Source organism: Erigeron canadensis, chromosome 3, assembly GCF_010389155.1.
Source record: "Erigeron canadensis isolate Cc75 chromosome 3, C_canadensis_v1, whole genome shotgun sequence".
NCBI lineage: Eukaryota > Viridiplantae > Streptophyta > Magnoliopsida > Asterales > Asteraceae > Erigeron > Erigeron canadensis.
In genome coordinates, this window is record NC_057763.1 from 1,385,766 (window position 1) to 1,412,061 (window position 26,296).

Here is a 26,296-nt window from a genome sequence, read left to right on the forward strand (position 1 = left end):
GATCATTTAGGCTAGATCCTCATGCTCAGTTTGATGATACAAGTTTTGTTATAGGTAATCTTCTTCATTTTAGGATTGTTGTGAATCCACTTGATGCAAACTAGTTTTTTCTTGCAATATGTGGAACCCTTTCTTGACCGAGTAATGTACTTTGAGTACAACTTTGAAAGGAACGGAAACCAAGGTAATGGATGGATACCACACAAGGTTAGGCGGGGGGACAGCTTAATGCATGAAACCCTTCATCAAGGTGAGTTTATCACTTTATACGAACTCATGGACTATTCCCACGGGCTCGTAACCATTTATAAGAGGACTGGGGCGGTGTAAACCAATTTCATTAAATGAAAATGAATGCTAATTGACAATGTCTTCAACGACATCCACAATGATTATAAACCGCACAGATACAATGCAGTGATAAACTCCACCAATAAACCTAGTTGGGTGACGAATTTTCATAAAATAATAAGAAACAAGTTGTTGTTCATCAAATGTCATTTAGATGGGGACCCCATCCCTAAAAGTACTAAAATGACCTGGGTTGACTATTGCAAGGGGGTTATCATATTCTCCGTCCTATAAGATTTCAACCTGCTCAACCACTTGGGCTTTCCATCCATCCATTCCCTTGGTTTCTATTCCTATCAATGTTGTACTCAAAGTACATTACTCGATCATGAAAGGGATCCACATATTGCAAGAAAAAACCAGTTTGCATCTAGTGAACTCACATCAATCCTCAAATGGAGAAGATTACCCACGACAAAACTTGTATCATCAAACTGAGCATGAGGATCTAGCCTAAATGATTCCTCCTTATTTGTGAAGTTTTGAATTAACAGCCCAACAAACTTACTTTCTTGTGTTATCTTAAAAGCGGAGATATTTTCATAGACATAAAGAAGTTTAGTGAGTTCATCCATTCTAACTAGACCCCTATCATCAACATAACTAAACTTCTTCTTAAAAGAATATCGCTTAGAGTTAGAACACCTCCTTCTTAATTGTGCTTAACTAGATGAATGGAACCTAAGTTACGAGTTTTTCCTGGAATGATAACCGAGTCACCATTGTGATGTGTTATAGTGTACATATTCCCAAAATACCTTGATGAAGTCTTCGGTATTCATTAGAAAAATGTAAGGCTCTCAACTCATTATGGTAGTGAGTCGATAACCTCCTACACCTAGCAAGAGTGCATACATTAGAGAATAACAAGGTGCGGCGAATCAAGTCATTACCTAACATATGGACCTCCAACAGTAGCCCTGGAGCCGAAACCGGATGTCGTTAGAGAGATCGATTGTGGTTTGCATTTCGTCTTTTACTACGACGATTGTTCTCGGTGACCCTGGCTTTTATGGGGGCGGGGCGGGGGCGGTGACTGTTCACTAGGAGCCGGGCGGCGAGGGCAAGTTTTTGTTACATGTAATTAGGAACTACCCAAGTTTTTTGAACTGTCATATTTAGAATACAATCATGCTTGTTTATGACTTTAAGATTCAAGAAATCGTTGTATGAATACAGGGACCACGGGGTTATTGATATGGGCCATTACTTTAGCTGGAATTCTAGGAGGGGGTGATCTTCTAGCTTACAGCACAAGTGATTTGGCATAGTAAAAATGTTTCATAATTGTTAATGTATCTATTTTTTGGTGTAATATGGTGAATGAAATAGAAGCCTTTAGGCAAATATGTACACCATACATCAAATCTATAATCTTGTTTGTATTGCGTTCTTCTACATGGGTAATATTATTGAACTAAGAGCATTTTTATTGGTCAAGTTATTGATTATAATTTGGCAAATATGTGTGTTTTTGATGCTTTTTCTGCAACAGATCATGTTATATTAGTTATGACCATAACTAATACAAGTCTCATTTGGGTGGGATTAGAATTTAGATTAACTTAAAAATTGATCCAAAAACATATATTTGAACAAAAAGCCAAAAACTGATATCAATATAATATATAGAATTACAAACATAACTAACTTAAGAAACTCACTCTTATTTGTTATGAAGATAGTCTAGACCACGTGCAACACTAACGACGGCAAATAGATTGCAACTGGGAAAGACAAAGAATGGCATGTAAACTTCACCAAATATTTAATATTATTTAAGATCTAGTATATAACAGATCGATCCAAATGACGAAAATCAGAAAAGATTAAGAATACTGTATATGGTAAAGATTTAAATTGTTATCATCAACAAAATTGGAAAAAAAACATAAGCTTTAGTTAATAGAGAAAAGATCAAACTTGCATGCATATATGAATGTGAGAGATGGTAGAAGATGGAGATTTCTTCACTATAAAGATGGTGTTTTCCTGATAGATGTTAATTACCAGTATTTGTTTTTCGTTATAAAAACTGTGATGAATAAGTTTTTGTACAAGAATGCAACAACACCAGAACCCAATCCTTGCGCGGGGTATGGGGGAGGTAAGCTGTAGACAGTCTTACCTTTACACATAGATAGAGAGACTGCTTCCATAGGGACCTCCGGCCACAAAGATGTGCAAGACGGAAAATGAGAATTGTTTAGAAAAACCATACATGTCTGTCAAGAATCTGGAAAAAAAAATACCTGTCTGCTGAGTCTGGCTACTTTGCGGGTCGGAACGAGTATCAACCATGCGCTCTACCGAAATCTTAGAAACATGTTTGACAATACAAATACAAATATAAAGGCAACCATATTGAGCATATTAAGCAACATAAAAGTAACAAACTAATAAACAACTCGAACAAGTAGTAAGAAACAACCAAGACAAACATACGTATAAACAACTCGAATAAGTTTTTGTAAAGTAAATGAGGGAAGTTGGGTGGAGAGAGATTTAAAGGCAATGTAATAAATAAACGCCCCCCATATCCCAACCATTATTTTTTAGTATCTAGACCACTACCACTTTTTGCAGCGACCCTCGCTGCAAAAAGTAAAAAAAATGCGGGCCCCTATGTCTATAATGGTAAATATGGTAGAATAAAAGCGGGCCCCCTGTCAGGGTCGCTGCAAAAAGTCTAGTTGGGTTACTAAAAAATGGTCGGGTTACCACGCGCCTAAATAAAATAGATGAGAAGTAATAAATGAGGGTCTGCATGCAACGTTGGGCCTTGATGGTTGAGTGTACTGTCATGAGTTGTGTTTCACTTAGTAAGGCGCTTAGTATCCCGATCAGACTTTTGGTAATTCAACCACACTATTTGTAACGATTATCTCTGCAAATAGTAGTGTTTTATTTATATCTAACTATTTACAGCGATTACTGACAAGAGGTCGTTATTATTTCTCCAGATTTGCGATTACACACAAGGAGGCTACACTATTTACAACGACTATCGCTGCATATAGTAGGAGATGACAAAAAACAATGGTGGGATAGGGGATGCATTAAATAATGTAAATAAAAGTTGTTAAACGCATTAACGAATATTGTACTTTGCTTGTCAAGCTTGTTGTCGGTTTTATTAAGTGCTGACAATGGGAAGTACATGAAAAAGAAAGTGGTTGAACGTGATAAATGTTGATGTAAGGGGGAAGGTATGGACTATGGAGCGTAGTGGAAGAGATTTTTTCTAAGTTGTTTCTAACTTGATTGAGCAAGTGAAAACATTTTAACCTTTGGATTGAAATTAAGGATCAAGATTTAAAGATAAGTTTTAAATATTAATTCTTGATTATAATCTAAAGGTCAAGATTTGGCTAACATGACTAACATGTTAGATAACTTGAGAGAATCCCTTCTCGGTATGAAATCGGGTCGGTTGAAGCCGAGAGAAAATGCAACTTCTACTTTTTCCGAAACCTTTTTGTTTGGAGTTAGTCGGTATGTGATACCATATACTTTGACTGTTAAAGTCTAATTTAATTTTATCAAATAGTTGAAATATTGAACACTACTCTAAGGTTTTATCATATAACATTTTATTTTTAAAATCACAATACAAAATTTTATACAAAAGTACTATAAATCCTTACACTTTAATTTTAAAATGTTGATATAAAAACAATTGTCGTACCTTGCACTACCAGAGTTATTATCAGAAGAATCTCATTCATGTCTTCGATACGAGAACGTAGCGGCTCAAAACATGTCATACCTCGATAACGTAGCTGCTCAACTACCACCTATTGAAGATATAATCTAGTGGTTTAACGATTAATTTTTTATTTATTACTAAATATTACTTTTTTATTAAATGTCTTTTTATTATCAATAATATGAAGTGGTGTGTTTTTCGTATAATTGTTTATTATGAAAACAAAAAATAAAATAAAACTAACTGATGGGTTGTATCATGATAACTTGTAAAAAATGATAAGTTTTTGGGTTGATAGAGTTAAAATGACTTAGCAACATGTTATTGTGTGGGTTGATATGGATTGGTATATCATGACACCCTCCTTCTTAATGACTTTTAATATGGGAAATGATCCATAAACAACACAACTTTACCATACACAATAATATGTGCATTAAAAGGTTGTACATTACAACTATTTGATGCATGTATTGTTGTGTATGACAAAATTGTGTTGTGTAGGGATCATCTCCCTTTTAATATAGGCATATGTTTAAAGTACTAAAAGGGCATCTATGTAAAGAGACGACGTTGGCGGCTGCCGGGTAGTGTTGACGGCGACGGTGGAGGTGACATGCGGTGCGGGCATTGTGCTTATTAATTTAAAAGTATAAGTACTTTATACGCTTTTAACTTGTGAAATGCAACCTTTTTTTCAAAAAAAAATAGTATAAATACTTTAAATGCAAGTCTAAAATAGATTAAACTTTCCTTTTATTTAGTTTAAGGAGATATGGGCTTTGTATATAACATATTATTTTTTATTTTTTTTTATTAAGGGTGGTACAATGACCGCTTACAATTTTCTTTTAAAAGTTTGTTAAGTTTGTTTAGTTGGATTGAATAAAATGAAATAACAGAAGTAATGAAATATATAATTATCCATATATATGTTTTTTTTTTTTTTTAAAGGAATGGAATAAATTTAAAAAAACTACTAAAAAATACAAAATAATTTCCAGTCAAATGTATAACTCTTCACTAATCATTTTTTATTCGTGCTATTTTTACAAAAAATAACAACAAATAATTTAAATTATATTCTATTTATTTGGTTTAAACATCTATAAAAATAGAAAATATATGTAATAGAAAATGTAAAATAAATTTATGTACCCATAACTCCATAAGATAATTATAGCATTACATAATCTACATCTACAAGTCATCATATGCTCTGTCTTCATTTAAATCCGTAAACAATGTTTTAAGATTATCCATATAAACATGCATTCTGGTTTGGATAAACAATTTTGACCCTTCAAATACAGTTCGTTTGTATTACGTTTTTATTTAATTAATTAAAACATAAACAGTTAAAAGGGTATACCTATCATTTAACCCATTCCTCTCAGCCTGATATACTTTGATCGCCATTAACTTTTTTCAAAAACGAGTACAAGTATCTTAAATGCAAGTAAAAAATTGGTTAAACTTGCAGCCCGTATCCCCACCATTGTTTTTTTGGTATCTCGACCACAACTACTATTTGCAGCGATAGTCGCTGCAAATAGTGTGGCTCCCTATGTGTAATGGCAAATCGATCTGGCGAAGTAATAACGGGCCCTTGTTAATAATCGCTGCAAATAGTTGGATATGGACAAAACACCACTATTTGCAACGATAATCGTTGCAAATAGTGTGGTTGAATTACCAAAAGTCTGGTCGAGATACTAGGCGCCATTTTTATTGGTCAAGTTATTGATTATAATTTAGCAAATATGTGTGTTTGTAATGCTTTTCCTGCAACCAGCTCATGTTATATTAGTTATGACCATAACTAGGGTGGGATTAGAATTTAGATTAACTTAAAAATTGATCATGTCATAAGATGATCATGTCAACAAATGAATCATCAACAAATTGATCCAAAACATATATTTGAACAGTCAACAAATGAACAAATGGTACGACCTATGACCTAAAGGATATAATGTGTCAAGAGTTTGGAACAAGTTCATATCGACATAACAAGTTTGATATTTCTTTATAGAGCAAGAGTGAAAAAAATATCATTTACTTCATCACTTAATTGAAGTGTATATGTATATAGTAAATCAATCTAGCATGGTATGTTTTGTCTCATATTCAAACACCATGTACGAATTAAACGCCAAAAACAAAAATAGTATATACAAATTACCAATTAAAATTGAGATGTATGGTTAAATGCGCTGAAATGTAACCAACTATGATCAAATGTGATGCATAAAGATGATCATGATCATGTCAACAAATGAACAAATGATCATGTCAAACAAATGAATTATCTAACAAATTGATCCAAAACATATATTTGAACACTCATAAGATCCAAAAATTTCTGCTTTTCATGTTTCCTTAGAAAACAAAAAATGAAAAAATTCTTTTAAGAAAGACAAACTTATTTACACTTAATGTCTTGCAAAAATGATGAACGAAAAAGTACAACTGAACGGAGTACTCGGGTGACTCTTATCACAAAAAACACTTTGATTTGGACTTTTGGAGGGGAGATGGAGGGTAAAGTAATGAAAAAAGTGAAAAACCTCAAGACGAAGACCATCGAATTCATCCTTCAAAATGTACAGTTTTGATGTAACATATATCTCGAATATTGGTTTAGATACTTTCAATATGAATGTTTTCTTACGAGGCAGGCTTTTTATTACTATGGCAATGCAATGCAAGTATGCCACCATGTACTACTACCTTATTTTTAAGTCGTTCATAAATGTTTGAAATTTCTTACTATCTGTGATTTGTCTCTGCTATGATAAACTAAAATGCATAAACTTCCAAGAATACTACTAATATATAAAAAAAAAAAAATATTTAGGAAATAATATGTTTGAAACAAGGTGGTAAGATTACTACAATTATTTCTAACATTCTTTTATTGATTTTTACACATGTTATCATTTTATTATTCGAATGATTTTTAGGCTAATTCTTTTATTGATTTTTCCACATGTTATCATTTTATTATTCGAAGAATTTTTAGGCTAATAATATAAGAGAATATATCATCACCCTATAAAATAGAAAATGATTTAATCTTCTTAAATATTAGTCTAAAATTCTCCTAATTAAAACCCTATAAATGTGACACGTGGATTTCTTTGGGTTTTTTTTCTAATATCTTTCCACATGTTATTATTTTATACGAGTAATTAGAAAAAAAAAATTAGGTAATAATTTAAGGGGACGAGCATGGTACTCGCGCAATGCGTTAGCTTAAACAACCTATTAATATATATATATATATATATATATATATATATTAAAAACAAAGGTACGAAAATGCCTGCAAATAATAGTGACGGACCATTTTATTTCTTTGGACCCGTTTTCATTTTCTTAATGGACCACTTTATTTTCTTTTGAACCCATCTTATATTCTTAATTACAAATTATGTTTTGATCTTTTAAATTGCTTACAATTTGTTTACAAAAGATCACTTATTTTAATTGCATATTATTATTTTTTAAGTTTGTAACATTTTTAAGATTATCTCATCTTATTACAAGTGAACTATTACATAATATATATACACATAAAAGTAAGTAGTATATTTGGAATATATACACCTAACCATCTCCAAAAAATTTGTTTACAATACTTATTAGTTTCAATATAAACTAACAACAACAAGACCCAATCCCTAAGCGGGGTATAGGGAGGTAAACTGTAGACATTCGTACTTCTACCCAAAGACATAAAAACTGCTTCTAAATAGGGACCTCCGGCCACAAAGAGATGAAAATCGAAAAGTGAAAGAAAGTTTAGTTACCGTGTCTCTAAATGTCAACCTAGAATTAGTAGGCAACCCGCATTCTCTCTAATAAATTAATAATATCGAGCACATGTAAGCTTTTAATGAGAACAAAGGGTTACAAAATGTCCTGCACAAGTTTCTACAGTTTTTTACACGTTTACAGCCTTCCAGAAAATTTAAATACTAAAAGCAAAATTTGAACGGACGTTCAAACTCCCCAAGGGTTGTATGGGAAACCGATTAGCAAATATTCCATTAAGATGTCATTGAAGTTCTTCAAGTAACTCATCCTCTTCATTTAGTGGTGTTGACTGTCGAGCGTAAGAAGCAACTGCTTGCCCAGTTCCATCCATCATTGCCGACCTGACAAGCTACATACGAAAGAAAAGCAAAGTGGGATTTTGATCTGCCATAAGATGCTCAGGAAACAGTCTTGAGAACTTTTTACCAAATTTAAACAAATAAAATAATGCAGGAAAACTTAAAACGATTTGGCATAGACACTAAAATTAAGCATTGTACTTTATAAATGCACACAAAAAATAAAGTACCGTATCTCAAAATGAGCAATATAGCATAACTACTAATTCTTCTCAACCAAAACAGTTCATCGTTAAAATGTTTTACCACTGCAATCATTAGAAAATTATTTTGCAAACTCATGTTTAGCCACTTATTCATACGGAAAGACAATGAATGGCCAGTTTTTACATCATTTTTATGTTGGTAATATTGTATAGTTACATTGCTATGAGATTACTCCCTATACCTTTGCCTGTTTACGCCCACAAGTAATAAATTTCACTACAGTAACTCTGCATGTCCCAATTCAAATGCAGCTTTTAGGGTCAATTAGCTAAAAATGGTGGAAAGTTTCGACAAGAGGCCCTCGGCGTTTCAAATATGGATAACAAACCAACCATTACCCGTATGGAACCTTTGATTTTGTATGTACACATTGAGAAGTAGTACATCTCTACAGATGAATCATCATAATAGAAGTTTTTCATTTCACAAGCTTATCATATATTACCTTTAAAAAGTTTAAAGGGTTAAAAATGCAAGTTTCTCAAAGGCATAGACGTTCCTTTGTACAGATTACTAGATTATAAATTTTTAATCAACCTCAATTTAATGTTCTACATAAATCCTAGAAATGATTCAGAACTTAAATCATGAAGCACAGTTTCACTTAGTTTCAGCAAATAACACCAAAGCCTACACAAATAACCGCAAGAGTGCAAGACGCAATATATCTACACTATGAAAATCAGAAAATAATTAAGAGATTGTTTACTTTTTCAAGGGGTTTAAAGCAAAATGTTAATGACACAATATCATATGTTGCACCATGAGTATTAAATCATGAATGATGAAAAGAAGTGTGAACGCCATATAACTAATGAACATACCTTTTCTATTTCGTCACAAAGGGGAAGGTTTTCTCTCAAGTATTGCAATGCTCTGTCTCTTCCTTGCCCCAACCTCCATGATAAAAAAGTATAAAACAAGTACAAAAAAAATGTGATATAGGGAGAGAGAGAGAGAGAGAGAGAGAGAGAGAGATATAGGACAAGCATATATCAACAATGACATAGAAGGTAAAGTTAACTTGAATGCTTTATAAAAAGAGCCTGCGGCTTATGCTTATCTACAATAAAGGAGGTGATTTCTGGAAATGACGACCCATTTACTTACAAATTGGGTATTTTGGGTTACTTGATCTCAACTGAGTCAAACACGTTGAAAATGGCCCAAGCCGCTAACTCGTAAAGTCAATTTCTATGCATAGAACTTCCTAGACTGTTTTTAGATAAAGAATTAAACTAATATAATAATGTACTTTCTGAAATTATAGCAAATTCATATATTGCTAATGAAAAATTAAAAGACGAACAAAAAAGGTTGGCTAGTCGACCTGACACAAACTAACAAGCAACCAAATTTGACCCATTATGCGATCTGGCTATTGCTAACAGCAGTCAACAAGTACGCTAACTATTATATCAATATCCAATCCTCACCAGTCATTAGAAATTGTGGAACTGAATGCCAAAAGTAAATAAAAATTGTGGATATGTGGTATTTTTTCACGTCGCTATATGAAATTCTACACGGTTTGCAATTTTTTTTGCACAAAATGGTGCTTACAGCACTATTGTTGGGTGCTTGACTCCAGCAACTGAAAAAGGTAAAGGACAAACCTTTGATCTCGATAGCTATACCAAGAGCCCTTCTTCAACACAATGTCCATCATTTCAGCACAATCCAATACACATCCCTGTATATAAAAATTAGATCAGGCTACGCAAATGATTTGTGTATATGAATAAAAGTCAGGGACACAAACCAATTTGCTTGCTCCCTCTCCAAATATGATTTCAAACTCTGCTTGTTTGTATGGTCTAGAAACCTACAAAATATATGCCAAGTGCACATACATCAGTCTGATAGTTTATAGAGTCTATAAACAAATACTTCTAGTAAAATGTCAATCACCTTACTCTTTTGAACTCTTACTCGAACTTTAAGTCCGATATCCTCGTCCCCTTTGACCTATGACACAGTCAATAGATACCCATATCGTCAAAATTTGTTGGAGTCCAAATGATACAAAGAGACATTAGAGTTTGTGTGCTTACCGACTTTATCTTCCCAATAGGCCGTATTTCAAGTCGAACAGATGCAAAAAATTTTAAGGCAATACCTCCGCTTGTAACTTCTGGATTTCCATAATATACTCCTATCTGATTTCAGCACCAAACAAGTACAGTAGTATGTTTGGAAGAAGTTTCCATAAAGTAACTGGTATTTAAAGAACCACATAAAGATATTGGTTTTTATTGCTTCACGAAGATTCAAACCTTGTATCTTATTTGATTTAGAAAGATAAGAGTACAGCCAGCTTTAGATGCATTGCCTGACATCTTACGCAATGCTTGACTCATAAGACGTGCTTGCAAACCCATTTGTTGCATTCCAATTTCACCCTGTATAACAAAATAATCAATGAGAAACTTAAAATTTTTGCCACCTCGACTGCTAATAGTTTGACTTACTTCAATCTCAGCTCGTGGGGTAAGAGCTGAGACAGAGTCAATGCAGATGAGATCAACCGCACCTGATCTACACATACGATCTGCAACTGGAGATAATATGTTGTTTATTAATACGTCATATTATCTTGGTAACCAATGACTCAACAAACATGATTTCTCATGAGTCAATTCATAACTTATCATTCATACAAATTACAGAAGAGAGAAACTATTAGTACTCTCAAGTGCCATTTCTCCATTATCGGGTTGGCAAACAATCAAATTCTCCACATCCACTCCTAATGCTTTAGAATATGATGGATCAAAAGCATGCTCTGCATCAACAAGCATTGCATTTCCTCCTAGCTTCTGCACGAGTCATTAAAAAAAATTACATGGATCAATTTCCGAGATAAAAAACATATCTAAATTAAAAGTGACTAGGCAAAGCTTAGAAGAAAATTTCAAAGTCAACCTGAACTTCTGCAATGGCATGTAGTGCCAAGGTGGTCTTTCCACTACTTTCTGGTCCATAAATCTATAACCCACAAAAACCTCATAAGATGATAAGTAACTTCAAAAGAAACAATGTCTAAAAACCCAAATATGGATACTTTTCTAGGTATAAAGCACAAACTACACACAGTCAGATCATTTCCACTTACGTTACTTAAGTTATATGCTATATCCCAAATTAACATAGTTTGGTAACAAGTAAAAACTCAAAACTTAAACAATTTATATCGTAACAAGTAACTTTGTATGGGTCCAAACAGGAGCAGTCGGGGTTGACCCAAACCACTCTTTGTCCAGTTTTTCATGGATCGACTATGTGTTTGGACTTTGGCGTGATACTATTATTTCAATAAAAACTATACATAACTTTGATCAAATTTCAAGCCGCTTACCCTTTCCTTTATGGATAAAGTTTTCATTTAACCCGTTTGACCCGCTATAGATAAACATAAACATAACCAGAACCAACCCATTCATTAGTAAAGTGGTCAGAACAAAAGAGCATTGCATGATTAGAAACGAGGATTAATACCTCTACGATTCTCCCTTTAGGCAGGCCACCACCTAATGCAAGGTCTAAGGGGAGACAACCGCTTGGGAATGTTTCACTACAAGAGGCAAAAGGTGTTTTGTAAGTGACCCACAATTCTAATCAGAGTTTATGCCATAAGATTAAGAATGCCAAGTATTCTCATTTTCAATTCAAACATTTCACTTTAGTAGAATTGTCAGTTTCAAGTTTCAACTCAATTACTTTATGTAAACAGCCTCCTTAATCAATTAATCTAATAATCAGATGATTATGGTAGTTAAAATAGTTTTTGTATTCATATTTCATATTAAACTATGCATTAACTGTTTTGTCGAAATGGACGAATAGCATTTATAAAACAAGCTGCCAAATTTTGACCCCACTTAACCAACCTGCCCTATTTCCAACTTCAACCTTTAACAAAGACTGCTTGCAAACCACTTCACTTCAAAAACGAAAAAAAAATAAAAAATTGAGCTTTCTAGGGGATCGAACGGAAAAAAACTTAGTCATATTAGCATTAATTATACATGAACATACAGTTTTGAACTATCAAAACTACATATACATACTGTGTTTCACATAATGGCCCCACTCCAAAACCACATATGTGTGTAAGATTTTTAAATTCGGGGGAAAAGCAGAACATACACAAGAGCTCCACCGAGACTTCCGAGCCTTGTCACACTTCCTTTACCAAATGAGTTGTTAATATCATTCATTGCAGCTTCCAATGCTTTTTGCTGCAATATCAATGTGATGAGTTTGATTCATTCAGTTTTAAATCCAAATGCACCTTAAAAGCTATTTAAAGTGGAATGTTCTGTAAGACAACATGTGTGAGAATGCTCATATAAAAAAACTACCCAAAGAATATCTACAAGACTTCCGAATGTACATATACATAACTATATGTATCAATATGTCACCTCTGGTTTTATATAAATCATTCTAAACATCGACACTAGCAATAAGTCTCTCTTTATTAGTAACTGCACTTATCTAACAAAGTGTGCGCCTAATGTCAACGTTTTGTATAAGAAGTTCATATCCTGAATATACTTGCCAGGTGATTCATGCTATGTAGTCAATTTCGGTGGTATACCAGTGGTATTTCGGTTTTCGGTTCTCCACTGGTATACTAGTCAAGATTTCTGTCCAAAATTTCGTTACCAGGATTTTCGGTCGAATTTCGGTGAAATCGGTCAAATTAAGGTCCAAATTTCGGTGGTATTTTGGTGGTATACCAGTTTTTCAGATTTTTTTTATTTTTTATTTTTGTCCTAACTTAAAATACAACATAAGAAACACTAATTTTTGCGAGTATTAACACTAATCTATCAAGTATTGACACTTTTAAGCTTGACTTTTGATATTTAGATTAAGTATTTAATTAATATAACTGCTATTTGTGTATAATTGTGATATTTTTGGAATATATATAATTATATATAATATTTTACATAATATTAAAGTTACCGAAATTACCAAAATTTCCTCTACCAGTCCTTGACCGAAACACCGAAATTTTGGTCCTTAACTACTTAGGATTCATGCAACTCTACAGCTATTAAATGCCAAATTGCCAATTATAACTTACGTAAACCTAATGCCCACATTTTAACACACTAAGTTCAAGCTATGCTATCATTATAGAGTTCTTGCATAAGTTTAGTGTTAGCCGAAAAGCATACGTGTTCTTTTTGAATATCACTAATTAACGTTATGCTTTTTGAATATTGATATCTATTTATATCTACTATCAGTAATTAAGTAGCTTTTATCAAAAATCAAATGCATATTAAAAGTACTAATTCTAACTTCAATCAAATGATTGTATAATTTGTTCTTGAGCTTGAACTAGACTTTAAACAAGGGAAAGATTTAAACTTTAAGTACTTCTATAAACATTTCAACTAAGAGGCTAAGACCCTAACTTAGTAACTTTTATCAGCCAAAAAGTGTAAAATTTTAGTACTAACCTTAACCTTAATCATATCACTGTACAATTCTTATTCTTAAACTTACAATAAACATTTTTAAAAATATAAAGATGATAACTTTAAGCAACTAAATAATCATATCAACAATATAAATGCCTACCCACAAGCAAAAACGTCAAGAAAAGGGGATTATTGAACGAAAACATACTCTATCAAGAAAACTAGAATCTGGGTCAGATGAAAGAGCACCATTAACTCTGGAATCAAGATTTGAAACAACAACACTTGTTGTTTTTTTGGAGGCAAACAAAGATGATTTTGAGCTATTAAAGTTAACAAGGGTTTTGGATTTAAAGAAAGAAAGAGGTGATTTTTGAATATTTATTTGGAAATGATGAAAGTAATGGGGTTTTGAACAAAACACCATCATACTATCCATGGTGCTTGGAATCGTGAAATTTTGAATTTTGGGGATGAAAATATGGACAAAAAGATGAAACGTAGAAGAGAAGCAGGAGGAATAGCCATGGTTGGAAAGAAAGAAAGATTGTTCAAATTGGGCTACATTGAAGTTGGTGAAAAAACAAATGGGCTATAGAATTAAGTTTGAGACAGGCCCATTTAGAATTTTCATATATTTATATGGATTTTGCTAATCTTAATCTTAACTAAGCATTTGATTCATTTGTACTTTTTAGTTAGCTCAAGTGGAGCATTTGCCTTAAAAACATGAGGTTTTGGGTTCAAAATTTGGGAAGTACATAGGAAGTTTTTCTATGAAGGCTTGGCTTGGGTATACCCAGGTTCAAGTCTGAGGAGGCAGGGTTACCCCTATTGATCGTCATGCCTTCGGGCGGATTAGTAAGAGGTTTTCCCCCATCGGGTATTTTTAATAGGCATTTCTACTTCGAGGGAGCTCTCTAACGCGGACCCGGTTAAGACAACGTATGTTAGACCTCTCGTTGTCGTATCGCGACACAAAGTTCTCAAGCGAAATTCACCTTTCAAAAAAAAAATTCATTTGATTCATTTCATTTTTAACAAAAAAAAAAAACACTTCATTTATCCAAACTAGGGGTGTTCATTAAACCGTCAAAACCGGACCAAACCGGTGTACTTGGATTGGTTTGGTCGGATTGAGTTGTTAAAGCCTGGTCTGACGTTTTAATTTTTGAAAAACCGGGTTCCTTGGTCCGGTTACGGTTTGAGCAAAACGTAAACCGTCAAAACCGGACCTGACCAAAAGATATATATATGTATATATATAATATATTTACTTCACATATTTATCAACTTTTACCGAAGATATTCTACTTACATATTTTAGTATTATGCGCAATATATTATCAGGTATTTTAGTTCAGATATATTATAAAAAAAATTTGGTAGACAATTATAAGATATTCTAATAAACATTTATTTATATTATATAAATCTACTTTTTCTTTCATTCTTTCCTATTTTTAGTTTATCCTTTTATTTTTTTTTTCATCTTCATTACTCCATTATTTTCCACTCAAATATCAAAATTATAAGAGTCGAGTCCTTCATCATCTTTAATATTTCATATTTTGTGAGTATAAAACACAATATAATTGTAACTTTATTAGTGTTTTTATTAATAATATTAAGATCATAGTGTTCGTGATATTTATTTAATTATCAAAGAAAGAAAAAAATATATATACGGAATATATATGCATAAAATTATTTGGGGATAAAAATGAAAAAAAAAAGAAATCACGAAACCGTTACCGGACCGGCTTACATGGTTTGGTTTGGTCCGGTTTGACAGCACACCTGGTCCGGTTTGGTTTGAAATAAGTTGAAACCGCGAATCCTGGTTTGGTTTGAGATTTAGTCAAAATCAGACCAAACAGGACCACGAACACCCCTAATCCAAGCTACACTCTAAAGGAGAGAACTAATTTAAATATCTTAATTTAATAAACTTATAACACTTTTAATGAAGTTGTTTACATTATACATCCTTCAACCTCTAAAATAAGTAAACTATATTATTTTATATCAATTAATTTTATATTAATAATCATCTCCGCTGTCATGGCCACCGCCGCATCGTGTGGGCATGTAACTAGTAACAATTAACAACTACAGGGTTCCAATTAGCATACATAAAAATAACAATTATACATTTTATATCAAAAGTTTACCCCAGTTTTATATTAAAATGTTTAACTATTTATGCACGCTATTAACAAACAAAACCTTTATTTATTTTTATTATAATATAATATACTTGTAAGAACCCCTCCAATCTTACTATCTAATAAATGAGAATTAATTACCGTTGATATTACAAGACTGACATGGCTGAGTCACAAGGTAATTACAGTACATGAAAAAAGTGGCAAAATGGGTTGGCTTGGTCTCGATTCATGAGTCATGAGTCTAGCTAGCTAGGTAAAGCAGTTTTGTATATAAGTTGGGTTGAATAAACCCAAAATAGTGTATAAAAAGACATCTAGTTTAATTATATTTATTTTCTTCCGTTGTTCGGAACTCATGACTTTAGTCAGTTAGTGGAATCTATAGTGCCCGGTGGTGGGGGAGTAAACTGGATTAGCACACAACCAAAGTGCTTTCAGTTTGTGGGGGAGTAAACTGGATTAGCACACCGAAAAGTATCATAAAGCCTCGAGTTGTACGTCGAAACCATGAATCCATTAGAGATGGCCTAGCATGTAGTTGAGGTATATATATACACGTACGTGTGTACGTATGTATGATCAATTATGTATGTATGTATTATTCCTCAATATACATTTTATAATGTTTATTTTAGATATCATATGAATTATTATTATATATTCATTGTTTAGTTAAAGTTTTATAAAAATATATACATTATTTCTATTTAGATGATTAGTTGTTATTTAATTATTAATTAATAAATGTACTATGTATTATTTTTTACAATAATTTATTTAATAACTTATATTTACAAACAAATACAACTAATTAATTTTCATTTTTAACAAATATAAAATAATAAAACTATAAACTTTAATAACTATTTTTATAATCTTACTTTTTAATTTATCATTCATTTAGATTATTATTAAGCAGTAAATTTTGTATAGAACTATTAAATTTAAATAATTACTTATTAAACAAGGAAAGTCAAAATGTAAAAAAAAATTGTAACGAAAGTTCGTCACAAATAAATTGACGGGTAAGTCAAAATTCTTTTTTTTACAAAATTTGGTTGCAAAAAAATGGCGGGAAATTTTTCCGATGCGAGAAAAAGAAAAGACAAAAAACTTTCAGAAAAAAGTTTGTGACCAATATTTTTATCACAAAAAAGAAAATATATAAAAGATACATGAAATTAAAGTAAATTTGATTTTTTATGTGAAGAATATTCGTCATAAAAAAGAAATTTGACCAAAAAAGTAAAAAAAAAACAAATATTTTTTTGTGGTTTAGCAGGTTTCTTACGAATTTTCGTCTCATAAAAGTTGATCGCAAAAAATGATTTTTCTTTTAGTGTTTTCATGAGTATATAACATATCATCGTTGTTTATGTTTATAAGAATATAAATTGACTGTTAAAACGATTAAAGTAATCATGCTAAATTACCAATCCATTTGTCTGTCACATAAAAGATGTTTGAAGACACGGCATACAGATGTAATGCAAGATTTAACGAGCAATATCTTTGACTGGTGATAAGTAAGCTGGAAAGGAGGACTATATAAGGTCATGCCAATGTTTGTTGGTTTTTAGAACGTGCAGAACCATTGCTAAAAGTAGTGCACATTATATATATTGTTTTCCGCTAGGTATGCACTTGGTTTTTCCAGAGTAGTATCTCCCTAATAAAAACTTGTTGATGACTAAAGAGCAGCTTTTAAATTCGACTTTGAACGACACTATGGGATCGACCGAGCAGCTGAACAAGTGTCTTAATTTGGTACTGATCCTTTTTGTTTTGTTTTGTTTTTCTTCTGAAGGTGGCAAAATGGGTTGGCTTAATTGGTCTCGACTCATGAGTCTAGCTAGCAGGTAAAGCAGTTTTTTACGTAAGTTGTAACACGTTGGGTTGAATTACCCAAAACAATGAAACACATGTAGAAAGTTATATAATTGGCATTTAGTAGCTGGTTGGGCTCCATGAATCACATGGCCAGTATATTCATCAGGATACACACTTCTGAAGTAATTAAGAAGGATTTACATAAAACGAGAGGTGACATATGGATTCGTATAGTCATGTATATATATGTAGACATATATGATGTCTTAATAAAATAGCTTTTAAGGTGCATTAAGACATAGATGAATTAAAATTATGACATTGATATTGCAGCAAAAAGCATTTGGAAGCTGCAACGAATGAAATTAACAACTCATTAGTACTGTGACAAGGCTCGAAATTAAGTCTTAATTGGTGGTGTATGTCGTGCTCTCTCCCCCGAATCAATGCTAATATGACTTGAAATTTATATCATAATATCATATCCCCATTCTAGGTCTTTCGTTTATGAAGTAAAGTGGTGTTCATGCAGTCTTTGTCAAAAATTGAAATTGGGCAGATTGGTTAAGTGCGGTCAGAATTGGCCAGCTTGATTTCTAAATGCTATTTCTCCATTTCGTCAAAACAGTTATGTATCATAATTTCTGTAGGGGTTCTAGATTTGATGCTTTATATGTTTGTGATGATATAAAAACTTGAACCTACCTGCTTTCAAGTAACGTAATACATTTATAAAAGATGAGGTCATGTTTTCATGATCATAAACGAGTAAACACATGAGTCTTTGATCCAGAAGCTTTCAAGTTTTCAGAAAGAAGACTGACCGGCATTGATATGGATGTGACAGGAATTGGTTTTCAGCTTTTATAAATTTAATTTTTGGATTTTAGCTGTTGTATACAATCTGTTGCTGTCACTGATGAAATGGAAAATAGAACATTGGGAAGAATGATGTAATTAGTTAAAAACTGCTTCGTAATATGTTCTTCGCTTTGTATGTTAATCAGATTCTTGAATGCTATATATGCATTCTATTTTATCATCATTTCATTCCATTTTTTCTGTTATATGATTATAGTATTCTTTGTAATAAAAAAATTCAAAAAATATAAACTAATTCTTTTGAAATCACTCGCCAGCAGACTAGTTATATTATATACGGTCATTTGGCAATTCAGTTCTAAAACTGGTAGTAAGCATAGAAAAACAAGCCAAGATTCAAGTATCTTAACGAGTTTCCAAAACAAAAACCCGACTGGGTGGATTTAATTGTTAACGGGTGCAATTGATTGATGTAGATTCTCAACGCAGGTTGACTCGGTAAGATCCTCACAGATGGATCGTCCTTCCGCTTCAGGTTTGGTGCCTGAAAATTTACCACACCAACTTATATGAGTTGCAGAAAGAAAACATAGACAATAAAAAACAGACCCGACTTGATCGTTACAAATAACTAATTTAGCCTTAAATGTGGTCTGTTTGATGTTGAAGATCAAAACAGGCGTTATTCAAAATAGCAGCGAATACACCTTCTGTATAGAATGAAAAAACTCAGATACTAAAAAAAAAAAATCACACAATGAATAATCCCTATCCGAATACATATTGTTGGAATATATATCAGGAATGAAAAAAAAACCCCAAAACGAAATATTAAATCTGAGATGATACATGTATTATTTTCTAACAATAAAACATAACAAAGACAGTGTGTACAGAACAGAACATGGAACGTAACAGTAGCAATGGTAATATTTGATGGATAGGTCATGTGACTCGTTCCAACTATCCGTTATATTACTAGTTTGGGTCGTTTGGTTCAATGATTAAAGGAATTTGATTAAAAGAATTTTGGTTTTCTTCCTGCCATATTAGGTCAACATAGAAAAATTCAAATTCCTTTCCGTAAAAATCCTTTAAAATCCTTGAACGAAAGACCCCTTAGTCTTTTAAAAAAGGTCTTTTTAAAGAGGCTGTAAGAATATAGACTAGTTTAAACTGGTCTTAAGCAAAACTTTAGCTTTCTTAGTGATGCGAGTTTATTTTATTTTACAGCTCTATCCTATTATAGAGCAGACGGTCCTCTACAATTAAGCATCAAATCAATTCTGATCACAATGCAAAATATACTGTTTCGGTGAGTATTACATAAAATTAAACAAATTTGCAATGAACCAAAGTAATTACGGATTATTATTAATTAGTATTATAAAACACAAATAATCTAAAAAAATGTTTGGATGAAAAAATGATTATCTGCTTTTGAAAATGCAATACAAAACACCCCCTTACTTGTAACAAAAACTAATTTTCCTAATTGATGTTGAAGATGAAACATCATCAGCATCTATCATCCATAACAAAGGCCATTACTACATGAAATAGTAAAACTATATATTCATATGACCTTGAAGTTCGGTACGTAATATATGATATTATTATTATTATTATTTATTATTATTAAGAAAGACAAAGTGCATAAATAACAAACAGCAACACAAGAGTGCCTTAATTATATATATATATATATATATATATAAAAGGTTAAGATGGGTCTTGTATATAATTGTTACCTGTATCTTCTTCGTCTTCTTCTTCTTCGTCTTCTTATCGGCCTTTTCATCTTCGGGGGCAGTAGATGCAGATGAATCCAGATTCTTGTGAGCCAGTGTTTCAATCCTCATGGCCGTGGGGGAGGATGGATTGTCCGTTGGCTCCTCATCAAGGTTTGTTGCCTGGTAGTTAACCAAAGGGAATAAAAAAACAGAATTAATCGTAACAAAAAAAAAACTACTTTCTTAACAGATGTTGAAGATGAAACATCATCATCATCTATCATCCATAGCAGAGACAATGGCTACATAAAACAGCAAAAGTTTATATTCTTCTACTTCGCTTTAATTATATATAGCAACACAAGAGTGCCTTAATTATATATATAAAAAAAAAAGGTTAAGAATGGGTCTTGCATATAATTGTTACCTGCCTCTTCGACTTCTTGTTGGTCCCCTTTCTCTTGTTATCAGCTTTTTCATGTTCGGAAGCTTTTGAAAAGGGTTGGCGAACTAGTAATAATAATGAATATAAAGAAGATGGGTTGAGATTAGAGCTATTAATTTTTTTAGATTAATTAATTAGATGAAATCAAAATCAAAATCAAAATCAAAAGAAAGACATATAAAGATACAAGAGTCTGACTGACCAGTTATACCAGGTAGATAATAATCTACCAAATCAGTGCGAACATATCCAAGTTCATCTCTTGGATAAAAAACTTCTGTTTGGTATTCTAGTCTATGATGATTAGTTACTGGGTTATAAATGACCCGTGACATCACCAAATCAGCAGGATCCAGCAGAGGATCACCCTTAACACCACCAAACGCTTCTTGATATGCCTTCTTCTGAGCTTCACTCAACTCAACAGGCACATACTTCGACATATCGAAATTCATCCCTAGCGGCTTTTGGCTACCGGTGGTTTATTTTCTCTTCTCTTTCAATTTCAGTTTACGTCAATTTTTTGGTTTTATTTATGCTACAAAAACTGGGTCATAATGGGCTTTATATCTGTTTCTCGGCCAGATTGGGCCGTGATTCGTAGCTATTTAGCTTTGCTTTTCCCAATAATAATAATACTCGTAACTCGTAATTTTTGATAACTCGTAATCTATTTAGCTTTGCTTATCATCAGTCATGCTGTTGTCGGTTGGTTTTTAGAACGCGCAGAACCATTGCTAAAAGTAATGCATTGTTCCTCTGCCAGGTATGACTTGGTTTCCCAGAATATGTCCCTAATAAAAACTTGTTGATGACTAAAGAACAGATTTTAAATTTGACTTTGCACGACACTAGAGGATCGACCGAGCAGCTAAACAGATGTCTTCGGTACTCTTTTTTGTTATTTTCTGTTCTGTTTTTCTTCTAAAGGTGGCAAAATGGGTTGGCTTGGTCTCGACTCATGAGTCCAGCTAGGTAAAGCTGTTTTTTATATAAGTTGTAACATTTTGGGTTGAATTACCCAAAACAGTGAAACAGTTGTAGAAAGGACCTCAAGTTTATATTTCTCTTTTCTTCATCTGTTCGGAACTTGTGACTTTAGTCAGTTAGTGGAAGCTATGAATCTTAGGATTGAGTGCCGGGTGATAACACTAAACCTATGCAAGAACTATATAATGAATTAATGATAGCATAGCTTAAACTAATTAGTGTGTTTCAAATAAGTTGTATAACTGGCATTTAATAGTTGGTTGGGTTCCATGAATCACATGGCAAGACTATTCAGAATACACACTTCTGATGTTAACAAGGATTTACATAAAACGCCGTCCTTTCAAGAGCACCCTCCCTTACACATAATGTCTTACAGAAGAACGATTCCGCTTAAAATAGCTTATAATAAGGTGCATTGAGACATAAATCTGAATGAATGAAACTTAGATTATCTCCAATGCTAAGGACGCCCTTTGGCGTACTTGAACTGGCACATCATATCCTTACAAATCCTTCAAATCTTATAATTTACCTCCAATCATACAAACATCCTTACATATCCTTACATATCCTTTACCTCCAAATAAAAACAAAAATATATTAGCTAAGGACAAGTAAGGGCATACCCTTAGGTAAGGGCATCCTTCAAAAAATCCTTAGTTTTTGACAACCTTTAACGGCAAAGGATATCCAAGGGCACCTAAAGATGCCTAAGGGAACCCCCATTGGAGATAGCCTTATCACATTGATATTGCAACAAAAAGCATTCGGAAGCTGCAGCGAATGAAATTAACAACTCATTAGTATGACAAGGCTAGCTCGAAAGTCTTGGTGTATGTCCTGCTTTCTCCCCGAACCTAATACAATTACACACATGTGGTTTTGGAGTGGGACCATGTAATGTTTTACATCTAAAAGAGATGAGTCAATGTTTTCATGATCATAAAGGAGTAAACACATGAGTGTTTATATTGTGAGTGTCACGAGTCTTTTGATAAAGAAGTTTTTAGAAGGTAGACCTTAATATGGATGTGACATGAATTGGTTTTCAGTTTTGATGAAATGTAAAAAGGAACATCGGGAAGAATGATGTAATCTATACTACCTAATAAAGCAAATTCTCCCCCTATTAATTATTTTTGTGTTTAAAATACCTTATTTGCCTTTGGACATTTTTTATTCCCATAATACCCTCTCCACCCTAAAATCAGGCACGCTCTAACCACTGTCCCTTCTTTTGTAACCCGCAATTTTCTTAACGCTGATATGAAAATTACTACCATCAACCGCTGTCACTTCCGCCGAGCGCCGCAGTATACCGCCGCTGCATCGCGCGGGTATCCATCTATTTGGATAAAAAGCGCTTCGTAGTATGTTCTCTTCGTATGTTAATCAGATTCTTGAATGCTATTTTCATTCTATTTATCATCATTTCATTCCATTACTTTTTTGTTAATGTTTTCTTTGTAATAAAGTAAGTTTGCAGTAAAATATATTCAATAATATTGAAATACAAAATATAAACACTTCTTTTGAAATCACTCGCCAAGACACTAGTTATATTACGAATATATACGTTCATTTGGCAATTGAGTTCCAAAACTGATAGTAAGGGTAGGAAAACAAGCCAAGATTCAAGTATCTTAACAAATTTCCAAAACAATAAAAAAAAAAATCGATTGGATGGATTTGATAGTTAACGGGAGCAGTTGCCTGATCTAGATTCTCAACGAAGGATGATCGATAAGATCATCAAGAATAGATTAGCCTTCCGCTTCATGTTTGGTGCCTAAAAAATAACCACACCAATTTATACGAGTTGCAGAAAAAAGAGAGAAAAAGAAACAGACCTGACTTTATCGTTACAGACAACAAGTTTGGCCTTAAATGCGGCCAGTTTTATGTTTAAGATGTGAACATGCTATTCAAGGTAGCAGCTAATACACCTTATCTATAGAATGAAAAAACTCGATACTCGGCATCACACAATGAAAATATATTTGTTGAAATATATATCAAGAACCACAATCCTTGTTACAATGGAAGATTTTCCTATAAGAAAATATTATCTCTGGTATGATACATGTATTATCTTCTAACAATAGCCTAACAAAGATTCTAATTAAAGGAATTTGATGAAAAGAATTTTGGTTTTTTTCTCTGTCATATTAGAACAATTTTCCAGCCTTTCCAATAGAATCGTTGAACCAAACGATCCCTAGTCTTTTAGAAAAAAAGTCTTTCGAAAGAGACCGTAAGAATAGTTTAAACTTATGCACGTTTATTTTATGGTACAGCTCTATCTATCCTCTACGATTAAGTATTGAATCAATTTTGATCACAATGCAAAATATAGTGTTTCGGAGAGTATTACATAGCCGAATGAAACAACAATGGCAATGAACCAAAGTAATTACGGAGAATTATTAATTTAAAGGGTACCTGAAGCAGTAGATGCAGATGGATCCAGATTCTTGTCGGCCAATGTTTCAATCCTCGTGGTTGTGGGGGAGGATGGATTGTCCTTTGGCTCCTGAAGGTTTGGTGCCTGGTAATTAACCAAAGCAGAATTGAATTGATTGTAATAAATAAATAACAAAGGTTAATTAAGAATATATATATGGGTCTTGTATTTAATTGTTACCTGTATCTTCTTCTTCTTCCTCGGCTTCTTTGTCTTCAACTTCTTCGTCTTCGACTTCTTCTTCCTCTTCTTATCAGCTTCTTCTTCATCTTCAGCTAGAAATTAATAAAGAAGATAGATTAGATTAGATGAAACGAAAAAAAAACAAAATAATAAAAAAAAGAGATATAAATATAGATAGATACAAGTACTATCAGGAAAGGTGATGAGCTTGTCAGGGTCAGGTTCACTTAATTCATCGCAATCGAGGAGAGCATATCCACGCTCATCTCGGTGTCCAAAAGCCACTTCCTTGGTGTGGTAATCTGCAGTATAATTACGGGTTATCGGGTTATAATTGATCCGTACCATCACCCTCTCACCAGCTGGATCTACAGGCACACCGGCATGAAACATCCCTGGTGCTGATGCTTTTAGCTTTGCTGCATATTCCTTCACCTCTGTTTGAGTCATCCCTGTTTCATTCAGCCCTAGCTCGTAATACTTATTAATATCGAAATCCATCCCCCCCCTTACCGGCTTATCGGTGGTTTCTTTTCTCAGTCTCTCTGACTGAATTTCTTTTTAGGTCAACTTTTTGGTTTTATACTTTTATTTATGCTACAAAAACTGGGTGCCAAATTGGGTTTTATTTAGGGGTAGGATTCCCTTAAAATTATTTTCCAACTTGACTCAAGTTGGGGATATTTTGACCCTTGATTGAAAATCAAGGGCCAAAATTCAATGATTATTTTTAAATCTTGGTCTTTGATTTTTATTTAAAAGCCAAGATTAGCCTAACATGAAGTCATGTTAGACTAACTTGAGGGAATCTTCTTCCTTTTATTTATGCAACCGAGGCTCATTTGTTGCACCCATTTGTCTTTCAATTTGATAAATTTTTCACTTTTCGTCTCTAAAGTAAATAACTAACAAAAAAACTCTAAACTTTGAAACTTTTTTTACTTTCCGTCCCTGCAATATCGTTGTTAGTCTTTTTCCGTAAAGGTTGCCAACATTCGTTAGTTTTTTTGTTCAGTTTTCGTCCTTTCATTTTTTCTATTTTTGAAATGTCAAAACTGTCGAGCAATGTAGAAATCGTAAAGGAGTAGGCAAACGGATCTTTTGAATTATAATCAGTATCAAATAATATAAAGAAAACACAAATATCTATTAACACATGACGATTTATTGAACACAATTACATAACATAATATGTCATATCTACCAACGTACTAAAATACGATTGAGATTTTCTTTAAATGGCGCATAACACTATATATAAACGACATAAGTCTTTTTTAGGTTATACTTAATTAAAAAAAAAATCTTTTAATATAACACCAATAAACAATAAATAATCATACTTTTTGTATTATTAAAATTAGTATTATATTTATTATGATCATATCTAATTAAAGATATATACGAAAAATATTAGTCTAACATTTTCGATTATTGAACTTTACAAATAATTAAACCAACCAACAGTTATACTATAATGCTTTTGTTAAGTATATTGTGTTATCTAAATTCAATAGATATATTTTGATATGTATTTTTATATAAAATAATTTATAATATCTCTTATGCTACTTTCAAATACGATTTATATACTATTAGATAGTTTGAAATTATCAAAATAAAAGAAAGTGAAAAAAATGGAAAGGACGAAAAGTGAACAAAATCTGAATTTTGCAGCAAAATTGAGAGATAAAATTTGAATGAATTAAACTTGTCACATTGATATTGCAGCAAAAAGCATTCGGAGGCTGCAACTAATGAAATTA

The 26,296-nt window shown here is 32.6% G+C and overlaps 2 protein-coding genes across 2 annotated transcripts; both read right to left on the reverse strand.

The window, feature by feature from the left end:
* Positions 1–7,900: 7,900 nt before the first annotated feature.
* On the reverse strand, positions 7,901–14,387 carry LOC122592415 (DNA repair protein recA homolog 1, chloroplastic). The gene is made up of 13 exons (XM_043764633.1): positions 14,098–14,387; positions 12,598–12,689; positions 11,947–12,022; positions 11,374–11,436; positions 11,138–11,267; positions 10,920–11,005; positions 10,725–10,850; positions 10,503–10,607; positions 10,360–10,416; positions 10,211–10,273; positions 10,065–10,141; positions 9,273–9,345; positions 7,901–8,231 (listed from the first exon to the last, which is right to left on the reverse strand). Exons 1-13 carry the CDS (start codon positions 14,326–14,328, stop codon positions 8,124–8,126), a joined length of 1,287 nt encoding a protein of 428 aa, XP_043620568.1. The 5' UTR covers positions 14,329–14,387; the 3' UTR covers positions 7,901–8,123.
* Positions 14,388–19,010: 4,623 nt separating this feature from the next.
* On the reverse strand, positions 19,011–24,980 carry LOC122590777 (corepressor interacting with RBPJ 1-like). The gene is made up of 6 exons (XM_043762948.1): positions 24,713–24,980; positions 24,528–24,604; positions 24,326–24,431; positions 20,873–20,955; positions 20,464–20,625; positions 19,011–19,256 (listed from the first exon to the last, which is right to left on the reverse strand). Exons 1-6 carry the CDS (start codon positions 24,978–24,980, stop codon positions 19,071–19,073), a joined length of 882 nt encoding a protein of 293 aa, XP_043618883.1. The 3' UTR covers positions 19,011–19,070.
* Between the last annotated feature and the right edge of the window lie 1,316 nt (positions 24,981–26,296).